The sequence below is a fragment of the Blastomyces dermatitidis genome (assembly GCF_000003525.1).
Source record: "Blastomyces dermatitidis ER-3 genomic scaffold supercont1.7, whole genome shotgun sequence".
NCBI classification, from domain to species: Eukaryota; Fungi; Ascomycota; class Eurotiomycetes; order Onygenales; family Ajellomycetaceae; genus Blastomyces; species Blastomyces dermatitidis.
Window position 1 is genome coordinate 1,902,659 of NW_025544780.1, and position 17,463 is coordinate 1,920,121.

The following is a 17,463-nucleotide window of genomic DNA, read 5'->3' on the forward strand; positions in this document are numbered from 1 at the left end:
ATACATAATAGAAGTGAAAGCTGCCGGGAAAAAAAAAAAAAAAAAAAAAAAAAAAAAAAAAAAAAAAAAAAGGGTATGAAGAAAAAGGGAGACATAAGTATGAAAGAAAAAAAAATAGCAATCATAGTAATACATCGAATGCGTGAAAATGGCTATTCAATACACAAGTCGGCTTTCGTGACTTGGTCCAGAAGTAGCTAAGTGAGATAAGTGTCTGGCTCTTTTCGGATTCTATTTCTCCTCTATCAGTCCATGCCATCCCCTTAAAAGTCCCTAGGTCTATACTTGTTTTTCTGTTCATATTTTTCTTCCTCCTCCTCCGCTCCTTTTATTCCGGTGTAGCAATATGTCCCATAATTCCCTTCTGCTGTTTAACACCAATCAAGGTCTTAATTGTCCCAAACTTGTCGGGCCTAGTGCCCTTTAAGACATTCGAAGAGCGTGGAAGCAGTCAAGTGGATATCGCATATCCTTTTGGGGAGATATTCGGATGCACTGTGCCAAGTATATCTGATTCCCATAGCTGCGCCATTTCACTATAACATTTGGAAGTTTATCATTTTCGCCGAAGGGTTCGTTTTGGCTCTTGCATCATTTTCGCTTTTTTGCTCCTGCATATGGGCGGGTATGCAGGCCAAAAGGGGGCTTCGTGGACCATATAAACCGGCAGGATTTCGATTTCGCGGAAGAGGTGGTTTCATTTTCACATTATTAAGAACCTGATTTTTCCAGATTCGGTTTCAAAGTAAAGATGACAAACAGGGGAGAGAAATAAGGGACACCAACGGTCCTGACGGTGTATCTCTATTTTCAAGAACAATAGTGGGAATATTCGTCCTCCTGGCATTCATCATGCCCAATATTCGAACTCGTTTTGTGAGGTAGTTTTGCCAGAAACTGAATTTAGGCTGTTCTCCGATCTTCTCAACTCACCAGAGCTGCTTGCGTAGGTCTCCCAGTATGACAACCACGTTCGTGTCGTTTCATATTACTCCTGACACTGAACGATTTGCCACAGTTGACATGCGGGCATTTGAATGGCTTCTCGCCCGTATGGCTGTGTGAGTGAATACGCAGACTGGAAGGCCGAGAAAAGGCTTTGTGACATGTTCGACAGATGTACCTGTCATGATTTTGTGGGTAGGGAGCCGTGTTTGAGGGTGGGAAGTAGTGGTGGTGCTGCCAGGTTGAGACCATGGAATGGTGATGGTGCTGGTGGGCTGACGGGGATGTCAGAGGAATAGGTGGAGAGAACGAAGGGGCATGAGTTGGGCGAGGATAGTACTCTGTAGAGGTGGTTGGAGGTTCAACTGGAGAAGCAAATGGTGTTGAGATTGCGGGTAGACTTGAGGACGCTGTGTAATGCTTATCGGTAAGGGAGATGGGAGAACTCTGGGATACGGACGACCTGGCTGATTGTGGTGGGAATGGAACTTGGGACATCCCGGGCTGGTAGGAAGAGTCCGTAGATGACGCACTTGTGAGGTTTGCTACTGAAACGGGCGAGTTTGCGGACGATGGTGACGAGCCAGACGGAGAGTGTTTGCTTCCATCTAATCCAGAGCCTGGCCGTAAGGGAGGGGTCGGTGGTAAAATCATCCTGGGCCTGCTTATTGGCTTTTGGGAGGCTCCCTGGCCTTGAGACTTCAGGTCTACCTCTCCAGATGACAGTGGATTGCGGCGATGTTTTTCTATCACCGAGTGTTAGTACGTATATTTAAATGAGGACTCCAATGGAGCTTTCTTTCTTACTAGCTACGTGAACAGGAGCGAGTTGGTCCGCCCCTTGCAATAAGCTCGATATTGAAGGCAGAGAGAATCTGGCCTGGTCCTCGACAGGTGGGGATAACGGCGGTTGCGGAGAGCGGGCATATGCAAGATTTGAAGCATTGCGATCGTAGTATCCATTGGAAACAGATAACGAGGAAGGCTCGCTCTGTAAGGCTTGACGTTTCTGGGACGTGCTTGAATGAGAATACGTCGAAGGAGGACTATAGTAGCTGGTCACCAAGTGGGATAGATTCATCTTGTCCTCAACACGTCGGCAATGAATGAAAGTTGACTGAAAGTTGACTAGATATTTTTTATATAAAACCCTATAAGGTATTGAATTCACCAGTGTATTCGAAAACTCATTAATGTGGTGGCGGACGCGGAATGGTGAAGAAGCAGCAGAAGAAGTTGAGTTGAACAGGGTCAAAAGTCCAGGACAAAGGGCTCAGGCAGGTTGATATGGGATACCCAAGCAGGCAGGCTGGTGCAGGAGGCCACAGTGGACGGATTATTAGGGAAATATTTAGCTTGACATGGGTACACGAACGCTAGGCCCAAAGATCTTCCAGAACCCAGCCGGGGGGGGGTGGTGAAGGACTAGTGGGGATGATGCTTTTTCTTCTTTTGCTGGCGCACTCGGTAGTAGCAGCGGAGCAAGGAGAGCGGAAATGATAATCACTACCTACTACTCGGTAAGTAGTAGTAGTAGTAGTAGTAGTAGTAGTAGTAGTAGTAGTAGTAGTAGTCGTAGTAATAACGTTGAGCATCAACAACTTTGTGGGAATGATATATACTTTTTGTGCCCACTTGTCCCCAGCCGAATGTTGAACCATTCATCATTGTCCATTTTTTCAATCAATCACGGGATAATAATTCGTGGAGCCAGCCACTGTAGCCATTGAAGTCCCGTTTTATTGAAGATACTTCAACATTTGGAAGCTAGCCATGGCACATGCCTTGTGCGGTGTATAAAATACAGAATACAGCTGCATTCCTTCATAACCATCCTACCGGAATCGAATAGATCTGTAACTAATAATAATACTTGTATGCAGTAGTGATGAGATACTTTGCCGCATGCACAGGTTAATGGAGGCACGAGCAGAAAAAGCATTGTTGTTTTTTGCCCGTTGCGTTGTTTGAGACAATTCTCCTTTGAACCAGCGGCATATTTTTCGAAGTTCTGGGTCCCCTTCTTCTTCCCGTAGTTCTGTTTAACCTCTGACGCCCCCTTGGCTTTACTCGGTGCGTTGCGCCAGACGGGATGTACGGTTCGGTTCCAACCTCAGGAAACTTTAAGCTGCCTCGTGGCTACTGGCGTAGATGCAACACACATGACTCGTGGAGCCCTGGGCGCCTCCTGCTACTGGCTAAATTCGTGATCGATCTCCGCCCATCAGCCAAAACGACGGCCACGGGGGGGAAAGTTGAGGGAAGCGAGGGAAGCGAGGGCTTGGTTCCCAGCAATCCAGAGAAGCAGTTGGGCTAACGCTGCATAGGCCGAACTCTGTTCTTGCACCCCATTTTATTCTCGTAAGCTGAGTGGCTTAGTTAGCGAGGGCCCCCCAATGGGATGGATACGTGAAAAAGTAAAAAAAAAAAAAAAAGAAAGAAAAAAGAAAAAAGAAGAGAGAGAGAGAGAGAGAGAGAGAGAGAGAGAGAAAGAAAAAGAAAAAAGCGAGAAACATAAGTAATTTTACAAGTTCGTGGCGATCCATGTGTCCCTCCTCGAGCTACTCCCGTAGCGCAGATCCATAAGCGGCCAACAACGGACGGGATGCTCAATTTCCCTGGGAACTTGCTAAGCCGAGTGGATTTGGTGAGAGGAAGTTCACGAATAGTGAGCGCGCGATTGGACGGATCTTGCCATGGGAAGAGTAGTTAGGGTAGAATAATAATAATAAGACTGGCGCGCAGCCAGAAGTAGAACGAGGGTGAGAATGTTGCGTTATGTACGGAGTAGCGTAGCAACCTTGGGGCCAACCAGCGCATCAGCCTATGAACCCCCGTCAATCCCGAAACACAGCCTGGAGCGTTGGCGTCCTTTAGGGACGAGTTTGGGGGAGTCTTACTACTGGTACTGGTACTGGTAGATCACACAATGTTCAATAATAATCCCCCATGTATGGTATTATTTCCTGGACAACCTGTCTGTCAGGCTCTCTCACGTTTGACGGCTTGAGAGAGCCACGAGCAATCACCGTTCATTTTGAGCATCTGAGATTTGATGAGGGTGGAATAATAATAATAATAATAATAATAATGGCGAATGGTGGTGCTGGGAACATACATCATACATCATCAAATCCTCTGGCGGGCTCCAATGATCCATCCGTGTAATTTACCCTCGTACGTCCCCTAAAAACATACGTGACAATCAACGGCTTCAAATTAGTATTATTAGTATTATTATTATTATTATTATTGAATAATAACATGGCTTGTCTCTGCAAAATCGAATCCGGCGATCCCAAGCGAGAAATAGCGGGTAGATTTGCGGAGATCAGAGTGAGATGGGCTTTGTACGCAGTAGAACGACGAAGCAGCGCCCCTGTTTTTTTCAAATACGGATGAAGCGCGAGAAGCCAACAAGCCGCTCAACGATATGATATCTATCAACAACCAACGCAAAGGCAGGAGAAACAAAGCATCCAAGTTCCTTATTTCTCTCAAATCATGACAGGAGGCGTTAAAAAGGGGTTTTTGAAAGTTACAAACTTCCCATTCTGGGTTTAGCTGAAGGAGGTTCAAGAAATATACGACTCTTTTCAAGATAGATCTCAAACCAGAAGTAGTTTGTTGTCTTGACTTCAATAATAATAATATATCGCATCGTCCTCTTTTTTTCTTTTTTTCTCCTTTCGCAAGGGTTTATGATTATTATTAACCCTCCCGCCCACTTTGAGAACCCTGCCTACGATCCTCCTTGTCTACTCTACTTTTACCCGTCCGTGGGGCCAAGGAGCTGATTGTACGAATAATGAACAGCCATGGGGCGATATCATATCCTTTTTGCCTGACCTACCTTGCTTCCTGCTTCCTGCTTCCTGATCCTGGCATATCATATCCCAACACCTCCCCCGGAGCAATCAATTTCCGTGGCTCGATTGATGAAGGCCGCATTCATACGGTTATTTATTCAATGTATTTGGAACCGGGACCAACATTCTTTTCAAAGGTTGCCATTTTGCCCACAATTCACGAGGGAAAAGAGGCGGTGCAGCAATACAATAACTTACAGCGTAAGAAGAAGAATATGGGGGATAAAGGAGCAGCACCAACCTATGTTTGATCAGCTAACTTATTAGTTAACTTAGATGACAAGCCAATCGTTGAACAGACTGGCCGTTCCGTTCCATGCAAGGTTCAATATAAAATATTAATATTAATATTAATGGTTCCACTGCGGAAATGATCTGCCTGGTGAAAATGCGTGGGCCCGCCCGCAAGCATGCATCCGACACCCTCGAGGCCTGATGAAGATGAGGCCTGATGCACGGATATCATCACATCACATCAACCATCATATCATGCTTTGCCTTATGATAAACCAAACTGACAACAAGGCAAAGTGGCACGTTTTCTCTGCTGTTTCCCCGGTCGAATCACCTTTCAACAAACCTGCCGAAGGTTTTTATTTTAAAATTACACCTTGGCGTAGTTAACTAACTATCCTATCACACAAAGATGAAAGATGCAAGAATAAATAAATCCTTCGCTTCAAACTCCTCCCCCCTCTCCTCTCCGCAGCCACCACGCGACCTCGGAAATCTTGCAGCTCGTGAAGGCTTTCTCAAACTGAGAAATTGATCAGCCTGAGGCCAAAAACTGGCTTAGCTGTTGGCTTGTTATGCTGGGTCAGTCCTCCTGTCTTGCCGAGACGGGCAGAGAAAAAAGGAAAAGAACGTTCATTGCGTTTCAGAGTTGTGCAGGTTTGATTCTATCTTCGCGCACACGGTTGTTCACAATCTCTGTTCTGTGCCATAATTTCTCTGTTGGGGGTTGGTTCCTCAAATTCTTACCGTGCTCAGAATTGAACTAACGAACCTTGCCGAAAACTTCAGGTCGATCATTGATAGGGCATCTATCTATCTCTTCCTAATAATAATGATTCTTTACTGCGTATGTGCCGGAAGCGAAATCTTTGCCAAACGCTCCTTAGCCTTGTTAGATTTCAACAATCAATCCTCGGCGCACAAATATTATTACGATGTTCCTGGATTCTTCATCCAGTCCTTTTCCTGTCCCCAGATTCCACGCTCAATCTAAATCTGACAAATGGATTCTTTTGCAGACCCTGTTCGGTTCCGGAATCAATGCTCTTTCCGGCCGGGCTCTGGTCCTTTGTCATCGGGGCTAGAAGCGACCCGATATGAGAAAGCTCCACTTCGTAAATCATCCAGAAGACGATTTGCTCCACAGCCCTGTTTCACACTCATGGTTTTTGCCGAGGCTCATTCACTGCTGGCACCGTCCGTTCCAGAGGATTAATAGATTATTGATGGGGGGATCTTCGAAGATCCCATCTCATCCTCTTGGACCCCTGAAAGGATAAAAAGCTGCATTCTTTTCCACCTAGAGAAGCAAATAGATAGATACATCAAGAATAGAAAGATCTGCTGAGTCTGCCTTGCCCGGTTGCCCAAAAACGACCAAGCAGTCAAGAGGACAAAGGAAATCCAGACGCTACCAGCCACAACCACACCCAACCCGTTCTTTCTCTACCAGTTGGAAAGAAGCAATATGTGGAAAAAAAGAAAAAGAAAAAAGAAAGTAAATCAAGTGTGTCCAGGGTCGCGCCGGAAACGACAGACACCTACCAACAACCCTCAATGCCCATGTGGCAACCCTCATGGCCCGCCCTATATACGCCACCAAATCTTGTGTCACAAAAACACTAAATCAGAGCCTTTCAATTTTTAACCTGCTTCCAGGTTCCATGAAGCTATTTTTTTTTATTTAATTTTTTTAATTTTTTTTTTCCAAACTCCAGATCAATAATATTCTTAGCTCGCAGATTTGCAGATTTACAGCACTATATGAGGATGGTTGTCAGACACTGCGATGAGGCCATCCATCTATCAGATCTTCAACTAGAAGTCGACTGAAAAATGAGTCGGCCATCCTTCCCTCTCAGTAAACATCGTACGTACTGTTTGTTCCTGGATCGCTGAAATCCCATCTGATCATTGATCACCGCCTTACAAATCTGCGCCAGTGCGCCAGAACACTCGTTCGCACTACAGAATAATAATAGATAATCTCTGTCTCATTTTCGGGTTAAAAGCTTGAATATGCACGGTTTTGACGTCTCTCTTCTCTCTTCTACCACCGTCATAATATTGTACAGTAACTACGGATTACACTCGGACATGATGAGGTTACGTCTGATAATGTCGGTGAGGAAAATGCGATGAGCAACTAATAATAACTCCCAAACCTGCTGAATTTTCCTCCTCAACCCGTCCTCAAGGCAGGTTTTGTTATATCTCACCTGATTCTGCGCCAGTTCTAATCGCCCCGGCTTTCGAAGGGAGCGCCCATCTTCATTATTTTTATCTTGGGTGCGGAATGCAATCGATGAACCGGCGGAGTTTCTCCCATTTTATTTTACTTCATTTATCTGAACGCGAGATTTAAGCCAGTAATCAACATCGGAACAGCGCAATTATGGTTGTAAAATCTGCGAGTTCCTACGCTGTGATCCAATAATAATAATAGAACGATAACGCTACTCCCCATGTTGCAATACTTTAAAGCCGCCAAAAGAAGGTCGGCATGACATTCATCAACGTCGATGGGTTAACCCTCTGCATTAGCATGCATTTGGGGAAGATTACAAAAAATGCATCGTCCGAACTCCCTCTCGCCAGAGAAATTTCGGGGATGCACACAATAGCTAAATAATAGACTATTCGGGACATAATTTGTCGTGAGAATGGGGAATTGAGTACATGTAGGTGCTGTTCATTTTTGGAACTGCGGCGGTCTCAAGGCACCTGAAGAGAGTCGAACGTTTCAAAGGGGAGGAAGACCGGTGATATGGAAAGCGTTCTTGTCTCGATGCTGAAACTCAACGGATGTTGTTCTGGGCTCCCGTTCTGTGTTTTTACACATAGATTTTGTTATACCGCCGTCGACTGGGAATGCATGTGTGGAAGCCCGAGTGTAGTCGAAGCTTTTTGTTTCTCCGCGCTATGCTAAGTAGGGTAGATTCTACGAGAAAAAAGAGCAGTATCGGACGAAGCTTGGACAATAATAATAATAATGAGGTTTGTCTGGTGTGCAGGGTTCTTGGCGGAGCCTTGCTTATTTTCAATTGCTGTTCTTCGCAGTTTTGCTCTTGAAAAGCTGAGTACCAATCTAAAAATTGGATCCTCATAGTTGTGGACAAGCCCACGAGTGACGCTGGGGATTTGCTTCCTTCTCCTTTTGATGATGCTTGTTACAGTGCAAATCACTGCCTGAACCCCTATGGTATTGTTTTATCATCCTGCCGCATTCGCCGAGATTCTTGCTTGTTGTAAAAATTGTGATTATTTATGCAGGTGACTGATTTGTGAGATGGGTGGCCCCAGAGGGACGGGTAGCATTGCAGGAAACTTCCATCACATCACATCTCTGATACACACTGGGGGGGAACTTGGTGAGGGGAAGAATATCTCCGATCAAGTTCACCAATGATAGCGCGGGTTGTTCCACTTCCCAGATTCAACTTTCTGTTCTTTGTACTTTTCCAATCCGAATGTGCTATTATTAGTGTCCACCAAAGGGTCAACGATTCAAATGGTATGGTAGTATTCAAAGCCAACGACTGTTGGCCAATGCCCGAATATTGAGTATGACCATCATTCCCAACCTCTCGAGCATGCATCTTTGACATGGCAAATGCAGATAATTGCAAAAAAGAAAATATTGTTTGGGGCTGCCAAATGGCATGGCGGCGTGCTTCAAAACGTCCATATGTCGTCCATGATCATTTTTGCCAAAAACGAGCAGGATCGAGGTCATGGGCCCGAGATCAGCATCCTGGGATCAAGCTAAGAAATGCAGCTTTTTTGCCATTTTCCACTGGTTGAAGCTCATTGCTTATTATTATTCTTCAAAGCATGGGCGACTACGCAGTATTTTCATGATGAAAATTAGATTCTGTGGTTGTTCGTTTGCGGGAGCCTTTTTTGTCGTTTATGTGTTCCTATTTGGGGTTAGGCGCTGCATAATGAGATCTCCACTTCCCCATCTTCTGATTTGATGGCAGGCTGCATACTTCCCACGGCGATCCCTACGCCGTCATCGGCGCAGAGGCGACGTCAAGACGATCATCACTTAGCGCAGGCTCAAACAGCGTACCCTTTGGTGTTTCAGCGTTCGTAACTTTTCTTGGCAGCTTCTTTCCTTGGCTGGTGGTTCTTTGGGGCTCGAGCCGGATGCCATGCAAGTTCCGAAGTTTCCACCTCACCAACAAGTCTCGGTAACTAATCCACCATAGTATCAAGCACATAATTGATTGAGTTGAAACCGCAACTAATAATACCTATCAAACAAGGAACCCAAATATGACATAACATCCAGGCCAAGGCAGATGTTGCACCTATTTTCCTGCTTACTGCATACGACGTACGCCCGTAAATGTGGCACCAGTGATGCGTAGCGTCAGTCCGGCCCCAAAACTAAACCGAAAAAATAGGCCTTTGCGGCACCACTGGCACATGGGACGATCATCCCACGTGTCTTGGAAGCATGCTCCACTCAAGCCCTTGCTGTTAGCCTGTTACTTTTGGTGTGTCTTGGACACAGGCTGGCAGAGGTTGCACCCACCCGCTCGCCCGTCAGCGCCGCGAGCTAGCGCCTATTGAAGAATCTGAAATTAGGACCACTACCGTATTGGAAGGTATTTGGTAATATTTGCGGAAAGTTCGCGCGTTATGTTATGGGGATTATTCCCCTGAAATGTGCTGTAGATGTATTATGAAAATGCCATAAAATGTTCACATGTTACTGCCGATACCGACCTTCAAGTATGGTTAGATGCTGCCAGGTATCCATAGGACTCTTCTGTCGTTTCCCTGGATAATGGCCGTTCTCAGAATCAGGTACCAATTTCCTTGCTCTGCAATGATCCAAGGCCATGGGACAACATGGGCGCCATTATTACTTAACACGAGCGCGATCCCAAACTCTTTTCAAATTTCCGAGCCAAAGAGGGCTGACCGCTTTTCACCGCTAACCTCCTGCATTTTCTACCAATTTGGAACAGAAGCGGCGATAATCAGTTTCTCAACTCGTCCCCTATACTGTTAGTTCTCGGATCACCATGCAGCGGCAGCGCACGGAGTATTTCATCTAATGAAAGTTCGAAGGGATTATTGTTTGGTATTTTGAGCCCGGTTTATTTGGTGTGGGTGCAATTCTTCTGGACTCGTATATTATTATTAATCGAAGTTCCAGTAAATCATCCTGCACTTGGCCATCACAGCCAGCTAAGCCAAGTTCTATTGTGGATGCATGATCAATAGCCCCCTTTCTAACCATGCAATTCATTGTCACCCACCCAGACTTGGCAGGGAGCTGGGGTGGAGATCATGTTTGAGCATACGGATTATTTTATTCGACTGAATGTTTTTCCATCGTAGACACCTCTAAGAGGATTTCATATTTCAATGTCCAACTCAGGTTGTTGAAGAATGGGACCGGGGCCCGGGGCTTGGGGCTTGCTTGCTGTTCCTGTACGTGAATATGATATTTGTTAATAATGTAGAACCAGGGTTGATGGAGATGGTGGGGTCCCAAATTACCTTTCTGAAATAAACCTTGTTGGAGGAGGAAGCAAGTTCCAGAAGCTCAAGGAACGCCCCAAAGCGGGGAGTTTTAACGTGTCAGCCCGGAAGCGATCATCTTTGTTAACTTACCGACCATTGATCTTGTTTGGTTTTTGTTAGAAATTATCATGTCTCTGCTCGTATCTCACGCTGGAGTTTCTCAAATGCTGAATTGCCTTCTCAACCTTGAGAGAAAAGAGGAACCGACCCCGAAAACGTGCGACCTCCTTCACCCGTGATCTGCTGCTCATGCCCGCCTTGACAAGGCAGTAACTCAACTTAGCTATGTTAACTTAACAACTAGTTAGTTACATATGATTAATAATAATAAACTAAATATGTGCTTGGACCGGGGCCACTGGCCATTCAGAATCATCACGCGTTTCTTGCGATGAAAGGTCCGGGCAAATTCGACCAACCATCGCCCTATTTAAACGAAATTAACAAGGATAGACCGATCTCCAGACCATACCGTCCTTGTTATCGCACTCGCCAAGAAAGCGTGCGGCAGAAGCACAAACAAGCAACCATATGATTTTCTATTTTAAGGTCTGACTGAGCATCCGATGATGCACTTCTCACGTGGGAAGGCAAATCAAAACACCGAACCATGGAGAGAGTGGAATATGCGAGGAGGGTGGTCTGCTCTGCCAGCTGTTCTCGGGCGCTCTGAATAAGAAAATAAGATAGTTAGGAATCCAGTTCAATCAGCAAGGTTTGTCGGTAAAAGGATACTTCAAATCGAAAGGAGAGACGTCCTCGTATTATTATTCTTGCCAAACTGTATTATTGAATTAAGTCAGCTTTTCATCCGATGTGGATCCACAGCTCTCCGGGTAAAGATACTCTGTCTATTTGTCTGCATCTGACTTCCGATTTCGCTTGCCCGCTTTTGACTTCTGGCGCCAGTTTTCCTCCAGTTCTAACCCGCCCATTGCGTTCGAGTCACAGCTTCACAGAAAGACACAGCAAGAGGAGTTGCTTGCACTGGTTCACTCACAAGTTCCCATTTCATTCTTCTTATTTTTATCAACGCCTACCGTCGGTGGAGAAGACGTTTGATGTCATGGAGCAGAACCCGAGCGAGCTTGGATCCTGCGCTGGAAATAGGAAATACCGGAGGATTGGGCTCCCGGCAACGCTAGTAATCACGTGCTATGTAATACAGATACAGCCTCATGTATTGTCATCTTCAACTACAATCCATCATCATCGCTGTTCGTCATTGTTATTTCATTAAAGAATATAATTCTAGCTGGCACAGTGACAGGCACTGCAGTAGTGACTGCACTGGGGTGACTCTTCCGTTGACGGGTGTGGACAAGAATGCCAATCGCCGCTTAGGCCTCCGTTAGCCTCGCGCTTTGCTCAAGCGGTGCCGGAGAAGTCCCGAATGCCTGGCAAGCTTCGCCCTGACCACAGCGACCAGACCTTCAAGCGAGATATGCCAAGGGTTGTAGACCCTGTCTCAGATCCGCCTTTTGTTCTGCCGTCTCACCCCGATGCTCTTTAGGCCCACAGAACGAAATGAAAAGTCCCCGAGAACTCGAAAAGAACAAACCGAGGGCGGGGGTCCCGGCCCTGCTCACCCAGCTTGATCCTCCAACCCCTCGCCAAGGATAACCAACGAATCAACTTTGAGGGCTATCGGGCGCCCTCGAGAATTCAGCTATTTCGAAAGGAGGTGCGCAATTCATGGGCTTTCGGGTATAGCCATCTCTATGACACAAGATTTTCAGACTCGTCTATTTCACCAGCAGGATGATGCAGGAAGCAAAACGACTTCATTAAGTCATTCTGAGCGGGATTTCTGTTAAAACGACTTTCCCTCTTATCTTGAGAGTTAGGAAATGACTACCTCCGATCGATGTCTGCACCGGTCGCGGCCAAAACTTGGCGTCAGGGAAATTTCATCCGAAGCTTTCAACGCTTTCCCTGTCTCGTATGGCTCTCTTAGGCCGAAGTCTGTTTTGATTGGTGTATTGAACCTCTCCTGATAAATATTCTGAGATTGGCTGTGGTCAGGCTCATGTTGAAATACTTCGCCATAAACTCCTTGTGTTCTCCTCTATGGTCCCTTTTCAGAGGGCATGACTTTTCTCTTTGCCGTTTATAAAATGGGCGTTGACCATCTCCGATTTCGGCCTTGCGTTTTCCCCTCAGAGGCTCAGGAATTTGGCGGTGGTTTTTCTCCTCCCAGTGAAACAACCCTTTTTTATGCATGGAGATAATTGAGGCAGGGATACCCGAATTTTTACGATCCTGGTTTGGCCACTTGAGGTCTCCTCCAGAGCTGAGCATTTGCAGCTAAACGGACACAAATCTCAACCCCTGTCCGAAGCGCAGTTCACACGTCGCATATACTGGCGATAATTACGTCTCACCCCTCCAGACACGACTTACAGGGGATCAAATGTGCATAGACCTTTGAAGAGGACAACGACAATCCCCATCTTTCTAACACCAACCACTTTTGGCCACAACGAGGTATCTTTTGGCTAGTGTGTTGAGTAGCAAAGTGACCCCATGCTACTGCTCAAAGTGGTGCTTTTTGGACAGGTCCTGTATCTCACGAGTCCAGGCCACCTCATACAGAGCGGGAGAGCTCCTGTGACGTATTTAGATCAGAGATCTCCATGGAGGTGGACTTCCTGAACTGCCAGTCCTCGAGGCACCGGATATTTCCAAATTTCCCTCCCACCCACCCCTAGGGCAACAGCTTTTGCATTGTTGGTTTGCGTTGCCGCAAAAGGACGTCGTGCTCTTAGCTGGGTTAGCTGGCAACAGTGCCCTTGCAAAGCTTGCTCCACCAGGTTCTTTTTTTTATTTCCACCTGTCATTTGCTAGGTTGGCACCAGTTACTTAACCGCCTCCCCCACCTCTTGAGCGCCGGCCTCGTCATGTCATAAGTTTTTAACAATTCGCTCAAGTTTTTGCCTTGCAGCCTATCTTTTCAAAAGGGAGCTTTTTTACCTTCTCGGTCGATATCTATTTTTTTTTTTTTTTTTTTTTTTTTAAAAAAAAAAAAAAATTTCCGCCATCCCGAATACTATCGAGCTACTGCATTCTATTATTCTTGGACAAGACAAGATAGTAGATGCAGTTTCTTTCTTATGATCCTAGCTGATTGGATTGTCGCTGCTTGGGATTGCCAGGTTGGTATGTCGTCCATCATGGCCATATTTACCACTATTCTCAACCATTCTGATACATTGTCTCCTGAATATCTGCGCCCGACGAAAAGCGAGCTTCAGTTTTCTGGTGCCAATGTCGTTGAGTGTGACGGCTTCTGCAAGTTGGAAAAAATGACTGCTATTGCAGACCACTCGCAAGGTTTCGTACATGTACATGTAGTACATGCACACGGATGTTTAGTTGCTGATCCTATGACATGTTACTTTTCAAGTTCAGGTCGATCATTACATTGACTGGTGCAACATGTATGGAGTGGATCAGTTGATACAGCGGGAAGTTAGGTCCATTGTCAATAAAGCTGCGGGGATTTGCAACCAGTTTAATACTCGAAAGCGATTAAGGAACGTTTCATGACAAGCTGCCAAATTGAAAAACAGAAAATATTGCTGTCTTATTTCATACCTGTTTTCCATCCTCGTTTCGTTGCCAATCTATGTCAACCAACCCCACCCCACCCTCAAACTTAGGAGTATTTCGCGACTTTAGATGCCCGAGCCCCTTAGAATATTTGCCTCGAAATATACACATCGTCTGTATGGCACTCTTAATCTTGCACGTTCACCCATAGGGCTCTAATAGCGAGATTGCGTAATTCACATATTTCATGGTACCTCTGTTGCGCCTATTGTATCATTTGTGCCCATTTCACACCCCTTTTCTTTCATATTAATGGGTTTTTAGAGTCGAGGGACAACCTCCATTCGTCTTACGACTGAATCTACGGAATCATTGCTCTAGACACATAGCCCATAAAAGGGGACGTTTCTCCTTACATACAATACAAAGTCAACTATGTTGGATCATGCGTTACTTTTATAGCCACTGTGTCTTCTTGAAGCTGTGAATTATCCTATCTTGCAAATCTGTCATTGCCAGACTGACTGTCAATCATTCTCTCTTTTCCTGTCCCATTCTCTTGCCCCTGTATACACTTGGAGCAGGAAGAAATTTCAACAAGACAGACACTAAATTTTTTTTATTGAAAGCTTTTTGCTCTACAACATTGATATGTCTATATGTGAATCATCCATTCTTCATTAACATCCTCCACTATTTTATATCACCTTTGTAAAAGATATGAGCTTTTTCCCTTCATAATGGGCTCAATGTACGCCCCATTTTGCTTCCAGTGAGGAGTAGTTTCCACTTGACAGTCCTGCTGGAGCAAGATACAGGCGGTAACATTATGCAACAGCGACAGACAAGTCAGGTAGGTGTGCAAGGTAATATAATAGAAAGAACAACAACTACTTTGGGATGAGTGATGAATCTTCCTTCTTTTGACAATGGTATATGTATATACTAGGTATACCACATGATCAACTGGGAACAACAGGTGTCTCCATTGCTCTTCATCATTCACCTTGGGAGAGATATACTCCTGCAAAACATTTCAAGGAAGTGATGTCAGACTTCTCAGACACAGGCTGCTGCACTGGGATAGTATAGAAAAATAGCTGGTGTGGTGGTGCAGCAATGTCAGAGATTCAGGATCATTCCATTTGTATTTGAGGGCAGATAGAGCATCCGAATGGCAGACAACCAGAAATGCCTTTGCTCTCATCTTCAATCTTAAGGCACCTTTGGACAGAATAAATGTGGAAAGATGGTTTCCTGGGAACCTCAGTGTCTCCAGAAGGTTTCTGGGGCTGAGGTGCTGAACACTGTGAAGCTCTTTCAATATGCATCATGTATGACTTGCGGATTTTTGGCTAAATGGGGTGAGATCCGATACATCATTGCTCAATTGTTCCTTGTGAAAGTGTGTGAGGGACAGATGGCTGGAAAATAATCCAATGGCAATGAATATAAGCAAGCATATTGTAAGAAACCCTTGGATAATTACAATGACAAACCCAACAATGGTAGCAGTGATTCACCCCAGGTTGAATTGAGAGTCAAACAAGGAAGACAAAGGTACTGCAGACACCTTGCTGATTCTGACCAAGTAAACCATCAAAGCATTTATTCAAGTAGATTCAAATGGCCTAAACCAGCCAATACAGAATAGAGCAATACACTCAACTGCTAGGAGGCCAAATACTTGAGCTATTTAATAGGTCGTTTGAACCTGCTCTAACGAAGCACGCACGAATAAAATTCGTAGCCAACCCACGGCACAGACAACCACCAACGGGATTGACGGAAACGAGCAGAGAGCCAGCCAAATCTCCGGAGAAATCTTCCATCTTCGTGGATTGGAGGAGGCTGAGAAGCATGAGGTGAATTCGGATTGTGTTCACACGTCGTTCTCCACCAGGGAACAGATACTAAAATTTCCAGTCGTCGTCCTTCACACGACTTCTTCTAGACACTTGGTAGCAAGGGAAGCACCCAAAAATCCTGGTACGTATGACGAGTAGCTGATCTGGAGTAAACGTGGATCTGCCTGTCCTTGATGTGATAAAATAGGACGTAGCCCCCATCATTAAGCATATTCTGAAGAAGAACATGAGGAAAACAATGGAGCATATCCCAATGACTGTAGCCTGTCCACCTCGGGAAAGCTGGAATAGAGCAAGTGACGTGATCATGAAAAACCTGACAAACTTTGCCCGTAGGACGTCTGATGCGAGAAAGATAGTCCAATTATTTCAGGAATAAGCACATCATTCACCCTTGGTAGGATTCAGTTTATAATATCCCGCAAAAATGGCATTCATGAAGTTATCACACTTGCCACTGTCATCACCAGAATAAGAAACCAGAAAAGCCTCTTAGGCAAGCATTTGATGCCGGAATTTTTCCAGAGGCTAGAGTTCCTGCAATCCACTGTTGTCTCCAGGTTAAGGAAGCCCAGGCTTAGAGCCGTTCCGTGCCATGTAGGACCTGTGGTTGTGTGCGGACTTTCTCGCTTTGCCAACAGGAATTCGAAACGTGTCTGGAGTTTGCTCAGATCATTCACTTTTAGGGACGCGTTTTGGCTATATATCTTGGAGATATTGAAATAAACACCCCTAGTTTCGACAACTCCAGCTAACTGCGCTGCGGACCATTTTGTATCTGCTCTTTCAGGTCCAATAATTGATCAATCAAGCTTGCATCTTGTCATTGTAAAGCATACCGGAAAACCAAGCAAAATTCAACCAGAAGGTGACCAGAACGCTCGGGCAATTCATAGCCAGGGCACCAGTAAAGTATATATGATGGAGGATGGAAAATGCCACAAAGGCAGATGGTGAATGAGCATAATGTGCCCGCGTAGAGGCTGGATCTGTTCCATATATCGCCAGTGAGGTTGACAAGAGGATAGCTAGAACAACGAAGAGCTCCACGATACTGCTTACTGCAAGGGGCTGTCCGAGGGTAATGCCGTTGGTACTCGCAGCAGAGTAGCAGCCAATCTCCGGCTGAGCTGAATTTGCGAACAGTCGAAGAACAGCTGTACCCTCAAAATGTGCTATCTTCAAAGCGATCCTCGGTATAACAGAAATGTCGGACTCAGAAAGAGCGGTGACTATGTTCGACCTGATTGGAATACTCGCATTCAGGGGGCATAAACTATTGATATAAGCCATGTTAGACCCCACTATGACTTAAATAACGGCAAGGGAGGTGAGAGCCCGAATATATTCACCCTGTTGATCAGCAGTCTGCTTCCTTTGATGAGAACGAATCCTGTGTGAAGAAACCGGGCGGACCACGGGGGAGTGTATTTGAGTTGTCATGCACCCCC

General features: G+C 45.4%; 4 protein-coding genes across 4 annotated transcripts; 2 read left to right on the top strand and 2 right to left on the bottom strand.

Annotated features, from left to right (window-relative positions):
* Positions 1 to 60: 60 nt before the first annotated feature.
* BDCG_06809 (C2H2 finger domain-containing protein) lies at positions 61 to 3,411 on the bottom strand. Its single transcript, XM_045422559.1, has 2 exons — positions 1,753 to 3,411; positions 61 to 1,691 (listed from the first exon to the last, which is right to left on the bottom strand). The coding sequence occupies exons 1-2, from the start codon at positions 2,024 to 2,026 to the stop codon at positions 925 to 927; spliced, it is 1,041 nt and encodes a 346-aa protein (XP_045278177.1). The 5' UTR covers positions 2,027 to 3,411; the 3' UTR covers positions 61 to 924.
* A 1,233-nt stretch (positions 3,412 to 4,644) lies between these two features.
* Positions 4,645 to 5,128, top strand: BDCG_17392 (uncharacterized protein). The gene has a single exon (XM_045426523.1). It carries the CDS (start codon positions 4,754 to 4,756, stop codon positions 5,063 to 5,065), a length of 312 nt encoding a protein of 103 aa, XP_045281840.1. The 5' UTR covers positions 4,645 to 4,753; the 3' UTR covers positions 5,066 to 5,128.
* An 8,637-nt stretch (positions 5,129 to 13,765) lies between these two features.
* Positions 13,766 to 14,141, top strand: BDCG_06810 (uncharacterized protein; the record flags this gene model as incomplete). Its single annotated transcript, XM_045422560.1, has 2 exons — positions 13,766 to 13,936; positions 14,004 to 14,141. 2 exons carry the CDS (start codon positions 13,766 to 13,768, stop codon positions 14,139 to 14,141), a joined length of 309 nt encoding a protein of 102 aa, XP_045278178.1.
* Positions 14,142 to 15,584: 1,443 nt separating this feature from the next.
* On the bottom strand, positions 15,585 to 17,457 carry BDCG_06811 (uncharacterized protein). Its single transcript, XM_045422561.1, has one exon. The coding sequence runs from the start codon at positions 17,303 to 17,305 to the stop codon at positions 16,820 to 16,822; it is 486 nt and encodes a 161-aa protein (XP_045278179.1). The 5' UTR covers positions 17,306 to 17,457; the 3' UTR covers positions 15,585 to 16,819.
* Positions 17,458 to 17,463: the final 6 nt, after the last annotated feature.

Excerpts from the sequence above, each read along its gene's own strand:
- BDCG_17392 (XM_045426523.1), top strand. The coding sequence starts at position 4,754 with ATGAACAGCCATGGGGCGATATCATATCCTTTTTGCCTGACCTACCTT.
- BDCG_06809 (XM_045422559.1), bottom strand. The coding sequence starts at position 2,026 with ATGAATCTATCCCACTTGGTGACCAGCTACTATAGTCCTCCTTCGACG. Across the intron at positions 1,692-1,752 it reads CGCTCCTGTTCACGTAGCTA|AAAAACATCGCCGCAATCCA; the intron begins GTAAGAAAGAAA and ends ACTCGGTGATAG.
- BDCG_06811 (XM_045422561.1), bottom strand. The coding sequence starts at position 17,305 with ATGGCTTATATCAATAGTTTATGCCCCCTGAATGCGAGTATTCCAATC.